The sequence below is a fragment of the Lactuca virosa genome, chromosome 6 (genome assembly GCF_052849685.1).
Source record: "Lactuca virosa cultivar CGN04683 chromosome 6, Lactuca_virosa_CGN04683_v6, whole genome shotgun sequence".
In the NCBI taxonomy this organism is placed as follows: Eukaryota; Viridiplantae; Streptophyta; class Magnoliopsida; order Asterales; family Asteraceae; genus Lactuca; species Lactuca virosa.
Window position 1 is genome coordinate 62345386 of NC_136431.1, and position 20775 is coordinate 62366160.

The 20775-nt window shown below is 37.3% G+C and overlaps 3 protein-coding genes and 1 long non-coding RNA gene across 8 annotated transcripts; 1 reads left to right on the forward strand and 3 right to left on the reverse strand.

Annotated features, from left to right (window-relative positions):
• On the reverse strand, positions 1–1106 carry LOC145120230 (Mal d 1-associated protein). The gene is made up of 2 exons (XM_079056046.1): positions 868–1106; positions 1–580 (listed from the first exon to the last, which is right to left on the reverse strand). The coding sequence occupies exons 1-2, from the start codon at positions 1068–1070 to the stop codon at positions 163–165; spliced, it is 621 nt and encodes a 206-aa protein (XP_078912172.1). The 5' UTR covers positions 1071–1106; the 3' UTR covers positions 1–162.
• On the forward strand, positions 517–6696 carry LOC145120231 (uncharacterized). The gene is made up of 2 exons (XR_013714162.1): positions 517–600; positions 6305–6696. It is a non-coding gene; the product is annotated as an uncharacterized LOC145120231 (long non-coding RNA).
• LOC145120229 (DNAJ heat shock N-terminal domain-containing protein) lies at positions 1269–3085 on the reverse strand. Its single transcript, XM_079056045.1, has 6 exons — positions 2680–3085; positions 2405–2501; positions 2246–2335; positions 2104–2169; positions 1938–2006; positions 1269–1718 (listed from the first exon to the last, which is right to left on the reverse strand). The coding sequence occupies exons 1-6, from the start codon at positions 3036–3038 to the stop codon at positions 1581–1583; spliced, it is 819 nt and encodes a 272-aa protein (XP_078912171.1). The 5' UTR covers positions 3039–3085; the 3' UTR covers positions 1269–1580.
• Positions 3258–6588, reverse strand: LOC145120228 (polyketide cyclase/dehydrase/lipid transport superfamily protein). Of its 5 annotated transcripts, none has more exons than XM_079056041.1 (10): positions 6450–6588; positions 5632–5836; positions 5449–5558; positions 5247–5355; positions 5132–5171; positions 4872–4961; positions 4675–4774; positions 4471–4610; positions 4292–4394; positions 3258–4198 (listed from the first exon to the last, which is right to left on the reverse strand). In XM_079056041.1, exons 2-10 carry the CDS (start codon positions 5768–5770, stop codon positions 3476–3478), a joined length of 1554 nt encoding a protein of 517 aa, XP_078912167.1. In that variant the 5' UTR covers positions 5771–5836; positions 6450–6588; the 3' UTR covers positions 3258–3475. The 5 variants fall into 5 exon arrangements, with proteins under 5 accessions (XP_078912167.1, XP_078912166.1, XP_078912168.1 ...); XM_079056040.1 differs by having other exon boundaries at positions 5632–5841; positions 6450–6586; XM_079056042.1 differs by lacking the exon at positions 6450–6588 and adding an exon at positions 6166–6269 and having other exon boundaries at positions 5632–5841.
• Positions 6697–20775: the final 14079 nt, after the last annotated feature.

Genomic DNA, 20775 nt, shown 5'->3' on the forward strand with positions numbered 1-20775 from the left:
TTAAAAAACCACAAATCTATATATCATTTAAAACGCGTCCAACAAACATCAACAGCAGAAAGAGACATAAAAACGAGATCATATCTATACTAGCTTATGAATGTTTTATAAAGTTTGATCAAAAACCTACTCAACCATCAAGATTTTATCATACCATATCATTCAAACATCTCTTGCCAAACCCGAAAGATCAACATCTCCATCACCTGTGTTGGGCTTAACAGCTTTAGGAGGGTGAGACTGAATGGGTACAGTCGATTCTGAAGATTTGGAATACCCATCATAAAGACTAGAAGGAGGAGAAGGAGACCCGAAAATGGATTTTGAATCTCCTTCTCCTTGGTGTAGCTGAGGAGAACCCCCGAAAAAACCAAAAAGCCCTTCAGCAGCCTCGAAGAAACGATTCATGTTCCCAAACAGACTTCGTTCAATTGCTTCTATATCAGTGCGTAACCCAGGGAAATCAAATGGTGTAGCAGGTTGTTGTGATGACTGAATGGGGAAAAAAGATCCTTTTGTCATCTGTTCAGTCACATCTTCTTCTGTGTATTCCTTGTTAGATTGCACCACTTCAGATCGTCTGAACAGATAATGGAAAAGGTATCATACCAAAACTCAAAACTATAGTGTGATTTATATCATTTATTATACCTATGATTGCCCTAAATTGAATCTTTGCACACCTTCAATTGGTCGGTGATTATACAGCTTATAACAAATGTAAAGATGATAGCTATAGATTAACAGAAGAACGTGTACGATAAAAACCCTAACTACCAGAATCACAACTTCGAACAGATGATCGCTATTCATCAAGAGCAATAATATCAGAAAACGGAACTGAAACTATAAATAAAAAAGAATTACCTTCCAACGGAGTCTCTAAGAAGTTGCTCGGTTTTCTCGCATTTTCTGATGAATTTACCAGGCTCTACCTCCTCCGTTCTGCACTGGGAAGAGATAATCTTCCTCGTCGAGCACCCAGCATCAGATCTAGGGTTCAAATCTTTGAATTCGGTGATTTCACCGGAGTTCTGATCATCGTCGTCGTCCTTCCATACCCAACCCATGTTTCCTTCTCTTTTGCTTCTCGCACAATCCAGAAACGTCGGTTTATATCAAGGGAAACCAACCAGGCGCTGAATATTTTCTTATAAATTGCAAATCAGCCCCTAAAGTTTTGAGGTTTAACTTCACACCCTTTAAGTTTCTTTTATTGAGTTAATACCACACTTTTTCATGGTCATAGTTTTTTCTTACAAAATAACTGAACAAACCAAATACGATGATTTCCATTTCTATAAATTATTCAGAATCAATTGTTCTTTAATTCTTACAAAATACAGAACAAACCAAATATAATGATTGTCGAATTAATTCACTTTGCTCTTTGAACGGTTGAAAAGACCAAAATACCCTCAATAGTAAATTTATCGTAAGCCATGTTTGTTGACATAAATGGGAAAAAAAAAAAAAAAAAAAAAAACTGAAGCATGCATCCAGCATCCTCTTTACTCACTTTAATTTTCTTTTGTTTTTCTTGATTTCTTGAAGCCCATTTGAAAGGCAAAAACACGAATCTAGAGCTTCTTAACAATCTCTTCCTTCACCCGTTGGTAGTATGTCATTCTTTGGATTGATTTTATAGCATCATCATACTCTTTACTTTGAAAAGCATTTGCAAAACAATTATACCAATGGCTCAATTTTTCATCCATCTACAAGAAATACAGATTGAATAAAAAGCTAGTTAAAGTAGCTGAAAAGCTAGCTTTATAAAAAGATAACTTATTTATAACCGATACTGCTTTTTCCACAAGTTTTCCAAATATATCCTTATATGTTACTTTTTAATTATATATATGAAAATGTCATTTTATATCATTATACATTTGTCATCTAGCTTATGATAGCTAGTTTTTACCAAACATTATTACCTGGGATTGGATCTGGTTTAGGGCTTGAGAATCATTGGCATCTTCCACGGCTTCCCTAATTTCCATGATCTGGGAGCAGAACATGAATTCAATTGTGGGTCCCATTATACAAGGCAAAATGAAAATGGGAACAACAAAATTAAAAAATCTAAACTCTCAAAATTACCTCACCCAACAATTCTGGTTCTGAGACAGTTTGTTCTTCATCTACTTCAACACCCTCAAGCCTCATCTGTGAAGGTAAAAAAGAAGATTCAAAACCAGTTAATTTGTGTGAAACTGTAAATTAGAATTAATCCTTTACTTACTATGTAAATTGCTCGTGATAATGGTTTACGAAGTGTAGTATAAGCATCGATAACCCTAGCAGATTGTTCAGCTGCATACTCTCTTTCTTCCTACATAACGAATGTGTGAAGTGATATAATAACAATGGTTCGAATTCAAGCAATTGGTTATTCACAGACCTCGGATTTTGTGTGAACTAAATCGGGGTGAAGCTTCTTCTGCCAGTCTTTATACTTCCCTTCCAAGCTTCCAACTTCAATGTCGAACTTCCGATCTCTGTCATATGAAGATAGTAACTAATGGAGTCTAAAACGCTAAGAAAATTGCGAAAATCCGATGAACTTCGAACAGATGATTACTCGGTGATTATATATAAACAATTCAAATGAATTTCAAGTTTGTTTATCAAAAATTTGATCAGAGAAACGCGTATTAGGGCATTTTAAACGCTTACAGCCCAAAAATGTTGAAGTAATCAACTGAATGATCGACAGGTTGAATGCTCCCACAAGATTGACACATCAGAAACGGCCCCTGACTCTTACAATTCCAGCAGCACGTGGTGGAAGATGCTGATGAACAAAAACCGGAACTTTTTCCAAGAAATTCGGAGTTCCATATGAGGTGAATTTGGGGATTCCTTGAAACCCTTGTTTGTGCGTTAGTATTGAAGGTACAGGGACTGGGAGTAGAGAAATTTGGTTGATTTTTTAACGGGGTGATGTTTTCTTCGAGTGATTGGAGAGAAATGGATTGAGGTATGGTTTTCCGAATGAAGGTTGTCAATGGCGTTCTGAGCTGGTTTCTCAACATTTTGAGAGAGATCGATCTAAAACCCTGATGAAGCAAAACCCATGCGGAGTTTGAGGTGTTTTTGATGCCTTTAGAGTTTAAAGATCAAAATCAATTAAATCCAAAAAGACCATTTTACCCTAGTTTTCTTCCTATAATATCACTTTCTGTTATGTGGTACATAAGTTTATCCTTTACAAACTTCACAAACATTGCCCCTTTCCATCAATACAAAGTACAAACACAACCACTTTTCCTCATAATCTTTCATATTTTCATATCTAAACAATACAACATATAAAATAAAATAAAAAAACAATAATAATCTATAGTTACAACTTTCCGAAAAGAAATCCTCGATCCTACCATAGCTTTATTTATAAAAACACTAGACAAATGTATCATGTATGAATATGTTATACGTATATAAAACCCGTATAGATTCAAATAACAATCTATCAACCAACACCTCCAGAAGTGAAGCTGATGCAGCAAAATCTTTGTTTCTTCATCTTTTTCTGTGAAATACCACTTTCATCAATGTTCTTCACCTCTCCATTAATGGCATCTTTTTCTGCTAATGTTGAAGTTATCGCCTCATTTATAACAAAAGAAAAAGAACTCGGTGTATCTTCATCATCATCAAAACCATTTCTTGATTCTCCTGAGGATTTTACTGTTGACTCGTTGACTTGTGTTACAAAACGTTTAGAATCGTTTGACTTTTTGTCTTCAAGATCAGCAAACAAATTGTTAGCAAAACGGGATAAAGACATGGATCTTGGATTGAATCCGATTTCTCTAAAGATAGAAATAACTTTTTCCAATGTTCCTAAAGCTTGATTTACTTCTGGACTTATAATAACTTGTTGTTTTCTTCCAACAATAATCTTTTTGTTTGAATCCTCATTTAGTTCTTTCCCATTATTACTATCTTCATGTGGTTTTTCACTTTCTTCAATCTCCTCGATTTCACAAACGGGATTTTGAGTTTTCACTTCTTTGATATCTTCATCTTTTTGTTGTTCTAAAATGTCATGAACAATCTTGATGTCTTCTTGTTTTGAAACCCCATTTGATTCGTTGTTTTCTAAATAAAGTGCTTCACGAATTCGATGATAACATGGATCTTTTAAAGCCATGCTAAAATCTTCATCACCTTTGCACACGGAAGCAACTTCCTGTTGTTGAAAATACAATTAGCATGAATTTGATCTCAATCTTTTGTGTCAAATTTGTTTGTTTATTTGTTGTAAAGTTTCTTGAAACTACACCTTTTTATAGAGCTTAAATCCGCTACCTATAAGTTGTCTTGAAACAAAGTTGATAATTGTTGGAGGAACAAAATCAAGTTTTATATCCATGTTTGCAATCGTCCTACAAAAATCAAAACTTTATAAACATTTTTCTTAATCGAATTCACAATTTAAAGAAAAAGAAAACAAATATTTACCGAAAATAGCTTCTGCTTGTGCTCACTTTTTGTATAGCAACACCTCCTACAATATCTATCCTAGTAACATTTTCAACATCCGGTATACCATCTTTAGTAAATCCATGAGTGTCTATATCAATGATCTCTGTCTCAGAAATCTGAAGGGTATTTTAGTCATTTCACAAATTGAGTAAAAAAATTTACATATGTAAAAGCAAATACCGTGTTCAAGAGCACTATAATGAGGCCATCTTGGAAGTAATCAATTGTAACATAATGAACCAAAGCCTCTCTTGTTGATAATGGCCATGAAAGCTTCATCCTTTCTTCCACATATGTATAAATTTAAATATCAAAATCCATGAATAAAGATCTTATACAAAGTTAAAAAAATTAAAACTTTATGTAATTTAACAAACCTCACTAAAGATATTTGTTCACCCATTCTAATCTTCTTCACAATTCCCGAAGATGTAACCTTAAAAGTCGGGATATTAAATTGAGGCCACCTGAAAAAAATATTTAAATTCTTGAAAAGTTTTCGAAATATAATTGAAAAAAAAACAACAACAATCATTTTAGTCACATTTTGTCTCAAATCATTCGTTCTTGAAACATTTAAAAGAAAGATGATTTGCTTGAAATGTTTCAAAAGTTGAAAAGTTGAAAACTTCCTCACCATTTTGGGTAGAGGCTTGCCTCACATGATATGCACATGCCTACATTCAAATATATATGTTAAGAGAGATATTTCATGAGGGCAAATATGTCAAATCTTTTTTGATCAAACTTACAAACATCTAGAGGCCCATCTACGTATCCTTCTGCTAGTAATGAATGAAAGGGAGTCCCTGTGGGCCCCTCTCTATACATAACACGGCAATCTTGATTATCGTGTTTTATCTGTCGACAAAAATGAAATGTTAACAAATAAACAAACAAATTTGACATAAAAGATGAAAAGAATCAAGAAAAATGTTTAAAAAAAAAACGTACTTTCCAACCATTATGTGATACTTCATCGACACTTCCTGAAGTGCTTCTAAGCATACCAATGAAATTGGCCACTTCTTTGGTTCTTTTTTGAACTAAATTATCACTATATTCTGTTTTATACGAAATATTTCAATCAATATACATATATACAGCTGAAATAAAGTCAAAACTAACTATACAAACCTTGATCTTCATGTTGTGATGATTTCGATAGTTGATTTTCAACAAGCTTTTTGAGGAATTCCACGTTGCAAAGATCATCGGACTTGAGTGTTTTGTCCAGTTTATCTCTGTACTCAGTTATGTTTTCTTTTCCCTCCATTTTTGTATCTTACAGCAGCAATAATCGGAAGTATGATATGATGACGATTTTCATATATAATCTAGCCTTCCCTTCATGAAAAATTACAAATTTATCATAAGAAATTAACAGAAAAACAGTCATAAAGGAAACAAGAACAACCAAAATGAGTAAAATTTGATCGTTTTATCGACACTCATACGCGAAATATTGCAAATTTTACTCGATCGTGAAAAGGGTAATGCTCAAAAATAGCAAATTAGTCGAGAATTAATGGATTCGATCAACATTTTTAGGAAAAATCTGGCGAACTGCCGATTCTGGCCAAACAAAAATAGGGGAATTCACTGTAAACCCAAATAAAGCTGAAGAACAATCTCATTTACCCTTTTAGGAAATTCGAAATAAAACAATACCCATAATCTGAAATCTCGATCAACCCACAATTCACAAAACCATTAAAACACGTCTCCGAAAATTCGAAACTTGTGATTGTATTCTGATACAGAATTGAGATGTGATCGACGAAACGAACTTACAGTTTCGGACTTTCAGATAAACATGAAGTTATTTGGAGTAGAATTAGAGGGGGTTTATGTTTATGATGCCAACAAATTGAAAATCTCAAGAAAAAAGTAAATGATTTGGGGGGATGAAAAGGAGACAAGATCAAACAATTTTAGATGATCAAGAAGGATACCTAACGTGGGGTTTTCTTGAAATCATCGGAGGGACCCGAAGCACCGTTGTATTGGTTGTAATTGTGTGAATACTATTAATGAAAGTACTACGTGTTCTTGTCAACTTCGGAAGCTTGGGACGATGATGAGTTGACTCAGAATAATCGCAGCCTTGCAGCTGTAAACTATGTGGGATGGATTTCTTCAATGCTTCCCAGTTGTTATATATATTTTTGGTGTTAATAATTAAAATAGTTATTATTTAAATGTATTTGAATTTAAATATTGTTGAAAATGTTTACTTTTACGAAAAATAGACAGCTAGGCAACTATTTAGTAGATGGTAACCAACAGCTGAAACATAATTTTTATTTCGATAAAATTAGTTATAAACTTTTAAAAGGCGTAAAAAAAATTAGTTTTCATAAAAGTTATATAAAATAGCTTATGAATTATGAGTTTATTTTCTAAAATAAAAGCTTAATGCCTGTAAGAATTAAGATCGAATAAGACCTCTTTTTAATTCGCTTTGTGCAATTTATAAAAAAGTGGCAATTTGTTTTTTTGAATGATTTGACATTTTTAATTTTTAATATATAAATGAAAAAATGCTACCATTTATCTATGGTAACTAAAAATAAAAATAAAGTTTGTGAGTATGTTTGTTTTATTGTATCAACTACTATTTCTTTTAAGTTATCTTTTACCTTTTAGGTAAAAATATGATTTTGTATAGAGATATGAGTGTCTATATTATATTGTTGGTTATCTTATTTTTAGAAAGAAAAAAAAAATGGATATTTTATGTTGTTATAACTATCTAGTAAAATATCAATCTAATTACTTTTTTTTCAAAAAAAATTTAACTTGCTCATATTTTCTAACAAGTAACATGGCCCAGTAAATTGAATGTTATAAGTTGCTTTCATAATTCTAGCACCACCAATTTTGCATATTGATGATGTGTTCAAATTACATACACTCGAATTGGATATGAAACGTCAAATGGAAAGCAATCAAGCATGACCTAATGTTTTGATCATAATATTTGTTACGTATATGAGGATTAAGTAGAAATATATTATATTCCTTTATTTGGTATATGTTATTATCAGGTTTGGTATATTTGTAATAATATTTTAATTGTTAAAATGTTATTATTAAAAAAAAAAAAAAAAAAAAAGACACTTAATTTGGTGTGCTTCGTAATCGGATCAACTCCATGGGTTTGGGACAAATATACAAATATACGAGAAGTAAACAATTATCCTTAAAGATTGAATCTAATTTGCAACTTTCAATGTACTTTCTAATATAAAAATATTTATATTGACATATAAAATAAATTAAAATATGTGACTATTTATTAAGATTTTAAATAAAGTCGGGTATGACACGAAGACAATGTCAAACACGAGACATCATGAGTCATAACATTTTTAATACACGAATTAGAATGGTGATTTTTATATAATTTATAATTTTAGATATGCATATATATTTTCTACAATCATCAAGTTTTTTATATAAATTATAATTATATATAAATGCATATGAAGTATGAACTAAAAGCTAAGTTTCTTATTACGATGACATCAAGTGCAATTTGTGGGGCCATGACACCTGTTTGAAACCATAAGGTTGGTGTATGTATCGATTGCGGCTTCCAAAAGATAGGTGGTGATATAGCTGGGGCAACGGTTCTTTGGCCGGAGATGTATGCACGAATAGCATTTCCTTCTGCGGTTTGAGCAGCAAATGACGTCCTTCTTCTTGTACCTCGGAAGCCAGAAGTACCGGCAGAGGACCAAGAAACCACTCGCCCCCGTACATCAGTAAAAGTCACAATGGTATTATTGAAACTTGCTTGAATATGAATAACCCCCTTTGGTATTTTACGTGTACTCTTACGTGAACCAATACGTCCACGTGAACCTTTTTTTCGGTATAACTTTTGCCATATTTTATCATCTCATAAATTTGAGTCAGAGATACATGGATATACCTATTTCATGTCAAAACAGATCCCCTTCTTATTTTTATATCGGCTCTTTAACAAGGCTGATTATCCTTGTCTTTGTTTATGTCTTGGGTTGGAACAAATTACTCTAATTAGTCCCCGAAGACGGATTAGTCGACATTTTTCACAAATTTTACGAACAGAAGCTCTTATTTTCATATTTCCCACTCCTTACTTTAATTTTGAATCAACTTTTTGGAAGAAAATAAGTTTTTTGAAATTTTCTATTTTGAATCGTATTCCTACGAAATAAATAGTGAAGTTGAAAAAACACCTAATCTTTCGAATCTTTGTTTCGGAGTCGATAAATTATACGACCTCTGGTTGAATCATAACGACTTACTTCAATTTTGACTCTATCTCCTGGAGTATCCGTATAAAACTACGTCGGATCTTTCCTGAAACATAACCTAAAATCATATCTTCATTATCTAAACGAACCCGGAACATGCCGTTGGGAAGCGATTCAGTAATTAAACCTTCATGAATCCATTTTTGTTCTTTCATTACAGGTAAAACCCCCTTGAAGTATCAACTAGTAGAGGAAGAACCCTATATGTACCCTCGATTCTTCATTTGGCGGGTTGTTGAACCCGTGATCTCTCTCTCTCTCTCTCTCTCTCTCTCTCTCTCCACTGACCAATCAAAGAGGAAAAATAATTTTTTTCAACTTTTACTACAAAAATATACATATCAACTTTTAAAACAAACCACACTCAATTCTATTTTATCTCCAATTCCATTCTACGCCTCTACAATTCTATTCCACGCATCTCCAATTTCGTCTTCTACAAGAACATTTTGGTTATAATCAATACATTAAGTTTTCTCAAGCTGTTCTGAAAACCTAATTCCAATGTTCTCCTCCCGAGGTCTCCCACTTTCATAATACTCAAAACACAGAGTCTGAAGAATCTAGTAACAAACCCATTCCCGACAGAAATCAACAAGGAAGCAAGGAGCACAAACCCGTTGTCGAACACACACGATTATACAAAACGCAAAAAGTCAATGAAATGGTTCGAAAAGGAAGATGTGGTGTGACAACCGTCAATTTCTGGTCAAGTCAAAGTCAAATAAAGTCAACGAGTCAAACCGGTAAACTCAACTAGTGCTTGTATGATAGGACTCACTCTATGTTTACTAATGTACAAACTCTCTATCTTAATACAAAGTATTACTCAGAAGTTTCATAAGTTCAGAAATTCTAAACCCTAACCAGGGTGAGTGATGTAACGACTCGATGAAGCGCTATTATGTACCCTTCGGGGGAGTAAAACACTCATAACAAGGCATAATGGGGTTTACAAACCTTGCATTACCAAGCCAAACACTAATAAGGGCCACCGGCCAAATCTCTCCCAAATCTCTCTTCGTATCTCAAATCTCTCCCAAATCTCTCTTCGTATCCCAAATCTCTCCCGGTCTCTCTCAACTTTTTATAAACATCCGTACTATCCCAACCCCTTCCTTTGTTGAAAACAGCTCAAAACCAAAGGAGAAAAACCAAAAGGGACCATCTTGGTCTGGAACCCTCTTGAATCGGAACACCTACTCCTGACACTCCGGACGAACGCTCCTGACACTCCGGACGAACGCTCCTGACTCCGAACGAAAGCTCCTGACACTCCGGACGAACGCTCCTGACTCCGGGCGAACGCTCCTGACTCCGGATTGTGCTGATTCGACTCCGAAACTTGAAGGCCAACTTCGGAACTCATCTTTTGCTCCGGAAATGACTTCTTGACCCCAGAACCCTCGCAGATCCGAACCCCATTTCGGATTTTGACCATTTCGGACCCTTTTTTCAATTTTAGGAGTCTTTGACGCCAGGAACTTCCTCAAACTCACATTTTTCATCACTTAAACCCTCTAAACTTCTATTCTATGCCAAACTTGAAGAGATAGATCATATTTTCATAGAATAACGTCTAAGGCTCATATTATTTTATTCATAAGGTAATCACCCACTCTAAGTCATTATTCACACTTTACCTAGTCAAATCATTGTCCTTTTTCAACTCATCCCAACACTCCATCAGAATTTCCTTAACCAAATCCACCCAAGAGATCTTATTCCTCACCTTCAAAGTCTCACTTGCCTTCTCCAAAAACACACTTTTCCCTCTCACTTTCTTTCTCAGTCACGATCTTCTTGGCAAGAAGCATTCAGGAGATTTCCTCCATTCTAGGTAAGATCCTTCATCAAGCTCCTAAATACTCTACATTTTTCACACAAAGCATGAATTATTCACACAAATATCGACATATTTGTTCCTAGGATCTTCAAATCTTCAAGCATCTCTCAAGCGTCTTGACTTGAAACTCTCCTTCTTCAACTTACCACCTCAAGGAATCACTCAAGTTGAGTTCATACCCCTGTCTTTTCATGTTTTCTTCAAGTTTTAAGAGGGAGAATACAAGTTACAATACCAAAACATAAACTAACTCAACCATCAGCTTTCAACAGAAAAGTTAGGGTCCATTCACGAAGTGTTTTGACCATCTTAAACATAATTTTTTCAAAACCGTTCAATATGAAAATAGTTCAGGTTTATAACTTTCAAATGACTACTTGCACACATTCATACGATTTTTCTACAATTTATGGCGATTTTTACAAAACTGTCTATCATTTCAGAAAAGATTTTGGACCAGTCTGTGAAGATGGACATTTTCGCACTGGTTAGAGACCACTAAAAATTCATAATAAAAATTATGAACAAACTAGACACATTTTCTGAACTTCCAGAGTTTACGGATTTAGTTTTTTACTTTCGGAGATTTTTCTGTGATTTTTCTAAAATCAGTGACAGAAAGGTTAAAACTAGCAAAAACAGTTGACAAGTTTATTAACACTTTGTAACATGTTGAGCAAAGTGTATAACAATAATAGCTACATCTTGATTGTGTTTCATGTTAGTTTACTTGCATGAAACAGAATTAATCATTCATCATAAGGGTTTTCATTCACTACAAACATATATGATAAACTATAATAGGTATAGTTTATGGTTCGCTACACTACAAGTTCACTATGAAAGGTTCCGTTTACACTACAAATAGAATTTTTCACTCACACTACACGTAAACTCGTTAAATCGGGTTGTGAGGCACTACTTCATGGTACTCTTAGAGTACTGGTTAAAATCTTGTAGTTATAATCAAAGTCTCTTGTAGGGAGAGCGTGATACTTGTATATAGATCTATATTGGGATTGACAACCCACACCTAAGTTGCTTGCAACAGCTAGACCGGCAGGTCTTGGGTGACAAATGTCATAACAGTCCGACGCCTGAAGAACGTCGTCACAGGTCACTATGTCAATAGTATGGTTATAATAACTCACATAGGGAAATAACGACACATATAGTTTACGGGAATTCCTACGTCCAAAAAGGGGTTTTATTTATTTAAAACTGCATACACTATTATAAGTATAGAAAATACTTATACATTTCGGTCTTTGAGTAATAGCACAATATTTAACACATGTATAATTGAAATAGTCTTGTACAATTGAAATAGTCTGTAACTAGTTACAGACAATTTCAATTGTACAAGACTATTTCAATTATACATGTGCTAAATATTGTGCTATTATTGAGTCTTAAGACTGCAACTCATTTTATAAGGAAAATATTGTATTTTTCTTGAACATACACTACATTTACAAAGAAATGTTTTCAACTCTATATACAAAAGCTTATGCACTCACCAACTTAATTGTTGACGCTCTTTCAAAATTACTTGTATTCTCAGGTAATCAATAAAAACCGGTGACTACCAGCTTTTGAGGATGGAACGCTGCGGCGTTAGACAATCCATTTTATCATTATATTGTAATCGATTTTGAAACATGTAACTCATGAAACCATGTAACTTTCTCGATTATATTTATGATGGTTGTATCTACTTTGATCACTATTATACTCGTTGTTATGATACTATACATGAAGTCCTCCACCCCCTCCATCCTTGGTTTGGGGGTGTGACAGATTGGTATCAGAGCATTGTTTATAGTGAACTAAGTATATCGAATGTAACGCCCGGGTTTCGGGGCTAAGCATTTTTAGACGATGTAATAGTCTAGGTCAACTATTGTAACTCTTTTTGATGTAATAAAGATGAAATGTTTAAATACTATGTGAATTATGTGTATTTGTGTGCTTAATATTTAATTATAAATGTATAATTAATAAATAATAAAAATAAGCGTCAAAATTAAAGTGTGAGATAAGCCCGATATCTTTACATAAAGTTGTAGTGGTCGAAACAAGGATTCCGGAGATATAAAGAACGCCGAAATCCGAGTTATAACGAAGAAGTTATGACCCGTCGAAGTTTCACGACCGAACCGGCACGACACCGGGAAGCGTGAATAGTCAATTTACGATAGATCGAGTTTTAGCCTTAGCGATCTAAACGAAAGTCGTAGAAAACGTTAAACCGAGAGCGTCCATAAAAAGAACGCCCAAATCTTACTTCGTATGAAGAAGTTATGATTTTTCGAAGTTTCGGCTTAGCAGTGTACAGCCCGAAGTTCGAATATTAGATCGAGCGGTTTTTAGCCGACACAACCTAAACGAGAATCGAAGATCTCGTTAATAGTAGCACAACGATAAAAAGACAGACGAAAACGGACGTCGGATGAAGAAGTTATGAATTTTTAACGGACCAATCCTATCCCGGCCTGTTAAAAATATAACTTTTAAAATAAAGTCAAAATTAGCCGACGGAGTCTAAACGAAAGTTGTAGAGTGCGTTCCCGCCTACGCGTGGATATAAAGAACGTCGAAAACGGAGCTCGTATGCGAAAGATACGAATTTTTAAAGTTTAGACTCGAATTTGCGAAATTTGTTGCTCCATTGATGATGTGGCATAATCTGGACCGTCGCTTGCTGATCACGGCTCGCTTCGGATGAAGGACACGTCGCCCTCGCATACGCCCCGCATCCGAAGCTGGGTACGCCCGGCGTACTCGATCTTGTCCGGTTCCGAGAGTGGGTGCGAGACAGCTGGCTTCGGCTGGCAATCTTATCCGAGGACTACGCCCCGCGTAACCTCCCTACACCCAGCGTAACCGAGAGGCTTCGCCCCTATAAATACCTGCGAGGGTCTCCGGGTTTTTCACACCATTTTCTTTCTCTCTCTAAATAACTTTCTCTCTCTAAGGGTTTTAACCCTCCCCTAAGCCTAGGTGAACCCCTAGCACCTGAAGGAAGCCCCGAGGCTCCCGGAGTCCCGAGAAAAAGGGTCTTTCGGTTTCGGAAACGCTGCTCCGAGCAAAGCCCGGTTTTTAATAAAACCCGCTGTAAGTGAGCTACGACTACGCAATTTTTAATATAACTTTTAAATAATTATAGTAATGTTATTAGGTCCTTAAAATAATTATTTGGGCTATTATTATGAGTTATATTGAGTGTTATTTAACGCTTATATAATAATAATAGCCAGACTATTAATTAGTCGCGGTTAACGTTAAAACTAAACTCTAGTGGTATTAATACTAGGTTTTGATCAAGGAAAAATTGTTTTGAGATAACGAAGTGCTGTTCGAGTACCCAGTCACCACCTAATCAAGTGAGTGCATAGTTACTTTCATCTTACACATAGATATGAAGTATTTTATATAAATTACGTGCTACGTGTGCATATTATCTGTATACTTGCTATCTATGTTGGACGAGCGATTTTATACATGTTTTAAATGATTTAAACTGTATATGTATTTTATATCTACAAAATGTGTTGGGTAAAACATGGGTAGATGTAATAGTTGCTGTGTGACAAAATAAAATAATGAGAGGCCTCGATATAGATGTTTTGATGATCCAGTCATCTAGTGGAGTATAGATGACGACCACGGACTTTTCTAGACAGTCCAGTGGAACGCTAGCAGGCTCGCAACCTGTAGGTGTTTATTTGAACTGTGTGTTTATTTGATCTGTGTGAAGTACTCCATCCCCCACATGGTTGCCTTAATTGACATGCATTGCTGAGGAACCCCCGAAGCATGTATCGTCACCCCGATGAAAATCCTTAGACTAGGTCCCTTGTGTTAGATGTTTTAGGGACGTAAAGTGAGGATAACGGGAATAGGTAATCGGGTTTGTTTGGTTTGATAAAGTTAATAAACTTATTTATTGTGGGTTGAAAACTCTATGTACTCACCAGGCTCCCAAGCCTGACCCACTCAGTTTCTTGTATTACAGGTAGTGGCGCATGAGCATAGATGTGATGTCTTGGGATGAGAGATTAAGGGATTTTAGGCCTGTAAATACGGAATAATGTAGTAAGGCCTATGCTGTATTGTTTATGCTTATGATCTGTATCGAACATGACATCCCGAGTCTTTTTAATGAAATACATTTCTATGGAAATGCTTTTGATAAATCTTTATCATATTTTGTTTTGGGACAAATTCCGCAACACTTTTATTTAAAATGTTACTCTGATTTTCAAACAAAGCATAAACAAAATCGGTCTTTTCTGGCCGTGAAAATGGGGATGTCACAGTTGGTATCAGAGCATTAGTTTAAGCGAACTAGGAATTTGTAGGATTTCTAGACTTAAACATAGAATGCTAAGCGATGATCGTGAGTTGTGAGCACTAGCTTATTTTAGGAATTATGCCTAAAATGCTTTTATGTGCTAAATGCTTTGTGCCTGATATGCTGTTATTTGTTTGGATCTATGGTCTGTTGCCGACCAGATCTGGAAACCTTATGTGTTTAGGATTCTAAACGTATGACTACGATATTAGAACTAACATGTAAACGTTCCGGAGTGATAAGGATGATTTAAACGACTATCCTAAATAAAGATCTAAATTCACCTTATTCGGTGTATAGATCAAGATGGCAACAACCCGCAGTGGAGCCGGGAATGCAAATGGGAACAGAAACCAACCCCCAGTGATTGAGAAAATACCGGTTGTGGTAGTCGCTGCTGAGCCAATAACGATGGCCGGAGTGCAAGCGATGATCCAGGCGATGTTGGATCGTCAAATGGAGGAAACCAGACGTTTGCTCCAACAAAATCGAGAGGAAGCTACCATACAGATCGAACAGCCCGAGTTGAACGAAGGGCAGACTGAGGAGGGGAACTACAGTGGAACCGTTGGTCAAGTCAACCCACCAATAGTTCGACAAAACAACCAAGATGACGGAGTCGAAAGGAATGGATGCAAGTACAAGGATTTTCTTACTTGCAAGCCATCGACTTTTACTGGAAAGGAAGATCCGATCGGGGTCATAGATTGGATCTCGGAAATGGAGTTAGCTTTCATGACATGCGGTTGCAGAGGAAAATTACAGACTACATTTGCTGTACGTCGGTTCCGAGGAGGCGTTGTGCGTTGGTGGAACACCCTGGGGAAGACCTTGATCCCCAATAAGCCTCTGCAGCTGACATGGGCGTAGTTTTTAGTACAATTCAAGCGCAAGTACTGCTCAGCCCAAAACCTACTCGAGTTACAAAACCAGTTCCTAACCCTAAAGAAAGGAAGCATGTCCATTGATGAGTACACTAACAACTTCACAGAGAAAATGGAGTTTGCCTTGCGTCTTGTCCCGGATGAGCTGACAAAGATCGACAAGTATGCTAAGGGACTCCCATGGGAGTATGCGGTGCCGGTACGTCAAGCACATACTCTGGAGGCGGCTATCTGGGCTGCCAAGTCTGTGGAGGAAATGATCAAGGGAAGAGCTGCCAGCAAGGTTGAGGTTGGCGAGAAGAGAAAATTTGAAGGGTCTGCTAAACCCAACAATAAGAAGAGCAAGTTCGGTTCGAAGAAGTTCGGGGGAGGAAATGAATCAAAATGGTGCGAGAAGTGCAAGAAGAAGCACTCGGGAAAATGTAGCGAGGAAGTGACCTGCTACAAATGTGGGAAAACGGGGCACTATGCCAATGAGTGCACCATCAACAAGAGGGTGTGCTATGAGTGTCGTGAAGAAGGGCACATTGCTAAGGATTGCCCAAAGAAGAAAGATGCGGAACATTCCACCAAAGCCGAAGGCGAGAGCCTTCCAGATGACGCTTGAGGCTGCAAAGGAGGCAGCAGACGTCGCCTCAAGTACCTTTCTTGTAAATGGTTTGCCTGCCAATATACTATTTGATTCCGGAGCCAACTACTCCTTTGTATCGCATAAATTCGGTGGGAATTTAGCATTGCCTGTAGAAAAACTTGATGATGCCCTGATTGTAGAAGTTGCCAGTGGCAAGTTCGTACCTGTTAGTGACCGTATTAGGAACATCATCATCGACATAAACGGAAACGAATTCCACGAGGAGCTGTTACCCATAGAATTGAACGGTTTCGACATCGTTCTGGGAATGGATTGGCTTAGCGCCAACGATGTTGAGATTCAATGCCGAAAGAAGATAGTAAGGGTAAACCCACCCGGAAAAGAGTCATTCATGGTGTACGGGGACAAACGCCGAGTAAATTCTGGAATCATCTCCCTAATGAAAGCCAGAAAATGTTTGTCCAAGGGGTGTGCATCATACTTGGCATTCGTAATCGATGCTAAGAAGGAAAAGAAAGAGGTGCAGAATATACCGGTTGTGTGTGATTATCCGGAAGTCTTTCCCAAAGATCTTCCCGGATTACCACCTGATAGACAAGTGGAGTTCAGAATAGACTTGTTACCAGGTACAACACCGATAGCGAAGGCACCTTACCGATTAGCACCGACGGAGATGAAGGAGCTTATGACGCAACTTCAGGAGTTGTTGGACAACGGTTTCATTCGACCTAGTTCATCATCCAGGGGAGCTCCGGTGCTATTCGTGAAGAAGAAAGACGGAAGCATGAGAATGTGTATAGACTACCGAGAGCTGAACAAGGCAACAGTGAAGAACAAGTATCCATTGCCAAGGATTGATGACCTATTCGATCAACTGCAAGGTTCGAGCTATTTCTCAAAGATCGATCTTAGGTCAGGATATCATCAGCTGAAGGTGAGAGAGCAGGATATCGAAAAGACTGCATTCAGAACGAGATATGGACACTACGAGTTCTTGGTTAGGTCGTTTGGACTAACCAATGCTCCAGCAGCATTCATGGATTTGATGAACAGGGTTTGTAAACCATTCCTCGATAAATCCGTGATAGTGTTCATAGATGACATTCTCATCTACTCGAAAAGCCAGGAGGAGCATGGCAAGCATCTACGAGAAGTGTTGGAAGTCTTGAAGAAGGAGAAACTATATGCAAAGTTCTCCAAGTGTGATTTTTGGATCCGAGAAGTCCAATTCTTGCGTCATGTGGTTAACCAGGAGGGGATAATGGTTGACCCAGCAAAAATCGAAGTTGTGATGAAGTGGGAACGTCCAAAGAGTCCCACAGAAATTCGAAGCTTTCTAGGATTAGCCGGATATTACCGACGATTTATCCAAGGTTTTTCTTCGATAGCTGCTCCATTGACAGCTTTGACCCACAAAGGAGCTACTTATACGTGGACTGAGAAACACGAAGAAGCATTCGAGAAGCTAAAGAAGAAATTATGTGAAGCACCGATTCTTTCTCTACCCGATGGGAGTTGAAGACTTCGCGGTCTATAGTGACGCATCCAGAGTCGGGTTGGGTTGTGTTCTGACCCAAAGGGAAAAGGTGATAGCATACGCATCTCGACAATTGAAGGAGCACGAAAAGAACTACCCCACTCACGATTTGGAGTTGGCAGCGGTAGTTTTTGCTCAAAAGATATGGAGGCATTACCTCTATGGAACGAAGTGCAAACTTTTCACTGATCATAAGAGTCTCCAGTATATCTTTAATCAGAAGGAGTTGAACATGAGGCAACGACGCTGGCTAGAGTTACTCAAGGACTACGAATGTGAGATACTTTACCACCCCGGTAAAGCAAATGTTGTTGCTGATGCTCTAAGTTGAAAAGTCAATCTTGAAAGAAAAAGGCCAAGGGCGTTGAGAATAGAAGTTGTCTCGACAATTGTGGAAAGTATCAAGAAAGCTCAAGAAGAAGCTTCAGAAAAGAATGACCGAAAGGAAGAACGTTTGGGAAGAAAGTTGGTATTCGGTACAAACCGTCAAGGACTGAAGGTATTCCAAGATCGGATTTGGGTACCTAAGACAGGAGGAATAAGAGATCTTCTGATGGAAGAAGCTCACAATACCATGTACTCGATTCATCCTGGTAGCACTAAAATGTATAGGGACCTAAAACCCTACTACTGGTGGCCGACGATGAAGCTCGATGTTGCGAAGTATGTGGCCGAGTGTGTGACATGTGCGAGAGTTAAGGCACAACATCAGAAACCATATGGGAGTTTAGAACCCTTACATGTTCCCATGGGTAAATGGGAAGACATCACCATGGATTTTGTGACTAAACTGCCCAGGACGAAGAACGGACACGACATGATTTGGGTGGTCGTGGATCGTTTCACTAAGAGTGCACACTTCATAGCGGCCAACGAGAAGTGGTCTATGGATAATCTTGCAAATGCTTACGTGAAGGAAATTATGAGACTTCACGGTGTTCCTCTTACAATTGTATCGGATCGTGATAGTCGTTTCACGTCAAGGTTTTGGAGAAGTCTACAAGAGGAACTGGGTACGAAGTTGTGTCTGAGTACGGCTTACCATCCGCAGACTGATGGTCAGATCGAAAGAACGATTCAAACGCTTGAAGATATGTTGAGAGCATGTACCCTCGAGTTCCAAGGTAACTGGGATGAGCACTTACCTTTGGTAGAATTTTCCTACAACAACAGTTTCCACTCGAGCATCAAGATGGCACCTTATCAAGCTTTGTACGGACAGAAGTGTCGTACGCCGTCTTGTTGGCTTGAGGCCGGAGAGAAGCAGTTTATGGGCCCCGAGATAGTCCATGAGACTGCTGAGAAGTTGAAAGTGATTAGGGAAAGGATGTTAGCAGCTCAAGATCGTCAGAAGAGCTATGCTGACAAGAAGAGACAACCGATGACCTTCGAAATTGGGGATTCGGTTTTGCTTAAAGTCTCACCGTGGAAGGGACTTATAAGATTCGGGAAACGAGGAAAGCTAAGTCCAAGGTTTATTGGACCGTTCAAAGTTCTTCAGAAGATTGGGAACCAAGCTTACAAGCTGGAATTGCCCGAAGAACTCGATGGTATTCATAACACCTTCCATGTGTGTTATCTGAGGAAATTCACGGGAGAAGTTCCCGACATAATTCCAATCTCAAAGTTAAGGATGGATGAGAATAAAAGGCTGATTGCAGAGCCCGAGACAATTGTTGACCGTAAGACTAAGAAGTTACGACGCAAGATGGTCGACTTAGTGCTAGTCCAATGGAAACATTTGAATGGGCCGAATCTCACTTGGGAAACAGAGGATGACATGATGAGTCGCTATCTGCATCTGTTTGCTGACGCATGATTCCGGGACGGAATCATCCTAAGGGGGAGAGAATTGTAACGCCCGGGTTTCGGGGCTAAGCATTTTTAGACGATGTAATAGTCTAGGTCAACTATTGTAACTCTTTTTGATGTAATAAAGATGAAATGTTTAAATACTATGTGAATTATGTGTATTTGTGTGCTTAATATTTAATTATAAATGTATAATTAATAAATAATAAAAATAAGCGTCAAAATTAAAGTGTGAGATAAGCCCGATATCTTTACATAAAGTTGTAGTGGTCGAAACAAAGATTCCGGAGATATAAAGAACGCCGAAATCCGAGTTATAACGAAGAAGTTATGACCCGTCGAAGTTTCACGACCGAACCGGCACGACAACGGGAAGCATGAATAGTGAATTTACGATAGATCGATTTTTAGCCTTAGCGATCTACACAAAAGTCGTAGAAAACGTTAAACCGAGAGCGTCCATAAAAAGAACGCCCAAATCTGACTTCGTATGAAGAAGTTATGATTTTTCGAAGTTTCGGCTTAACAGTGTACAGCCCGAAGTTCGAATATTAGATCGAGCGGTTTTTAGCCGACACAACCTAAACGAGAATCGAAGATCTCGTTAATAGTAGCACAACGATAAAAAGACAGACGAAAACGGACGTCAGATGAAGAAGTTATGAATTTTTAACGGACCAATCCTGTCCCGGCCTGTTAAAAATATAACTTTTAAAATAAAGTCAAAATTAGCCGACGGAGTCTAAACGAAAACGGAGCTCGTATGCGAAAGATACAAATTTTTAAAATAAACGCATACGAGCCTGTTAAAAATATAACTTTTAAAATAAAGTCAAAATTAGCGTTCCCGTCTACACGTGGATATAAAGAACGTCGAAAACGGAGCTCGTATGCGAAAGATACGAATTTTTAAAGTTTAGACTCGAATTTGCGAAATTTGTTGCTC

What these genes read in the sequence shown, in the direction of transcription:
- LOC145120230 (XM_079056046.1), bottom strand. Translation starts at nt 1,070, where the DNA reads ATGGGTTGGGTATGGAAGGACGACGACGATGATCAGAACTCCGGTGAA. An exon ending in CTTAGAGACTCCGTTGGAAG is followed by an intron (nt 581 to 867) that starts GTAATTCTTTTT and finishes TTATCTGTTCAG; the next exon opens with ACGATCTGAAGTGGTGCAAT.
- LOC145120228 (XM_079056041.1), bottom strand. Translation starts at nt 5,770, where the DNA reads ATGGAGGGAAAAGAAAACATAACTGAGTACAGAGATAAACTGGACAAA. An exon ending in GAACAAATATCTTTAGTGAG is followed by an intron (nt 4,775 to 4,871) that starts GTTTGTTAAATT and finishes TGTGGAAGAAAG; the next exon opens with GATGAAGCTTTCATGGCCAT. An exon ending in GATTTAAGCTCTATAAAAAG is followed by an intron (nt 4,199 to 4,291) that starts GTGTAGTTTCAA and finishes TTTCAACAACAG; the next exon opens with GAAGTTGCTTCCGTGTGCAA.
- LOC145120229 (XM_079056045.1), bottom strand. Translation starts at nt 3,038, where the DNA reads ATGTTGAGAAACCAGCTCAGAACGCCATTGACAACCTTCATTCGGAAA. An exon ending in TAGTTCACACAAAATCCGAG is followed by an intron (nt 2,336 to 2,404) that starts GTCTGTGAATAA and finishes TTCGTTATGTAG; the next exon opens with GAAGAAAGAGAGTATGCAGC. An exon ending in AACCAGAATTGTTGGGTGAG is followed by an intron (nt 2,007 to 2,103) that starts GTAATTTTGAGA and finishes TTCTGCTCCCAG; the next exon opens with ATCATGGAAATTAGGGAAGC.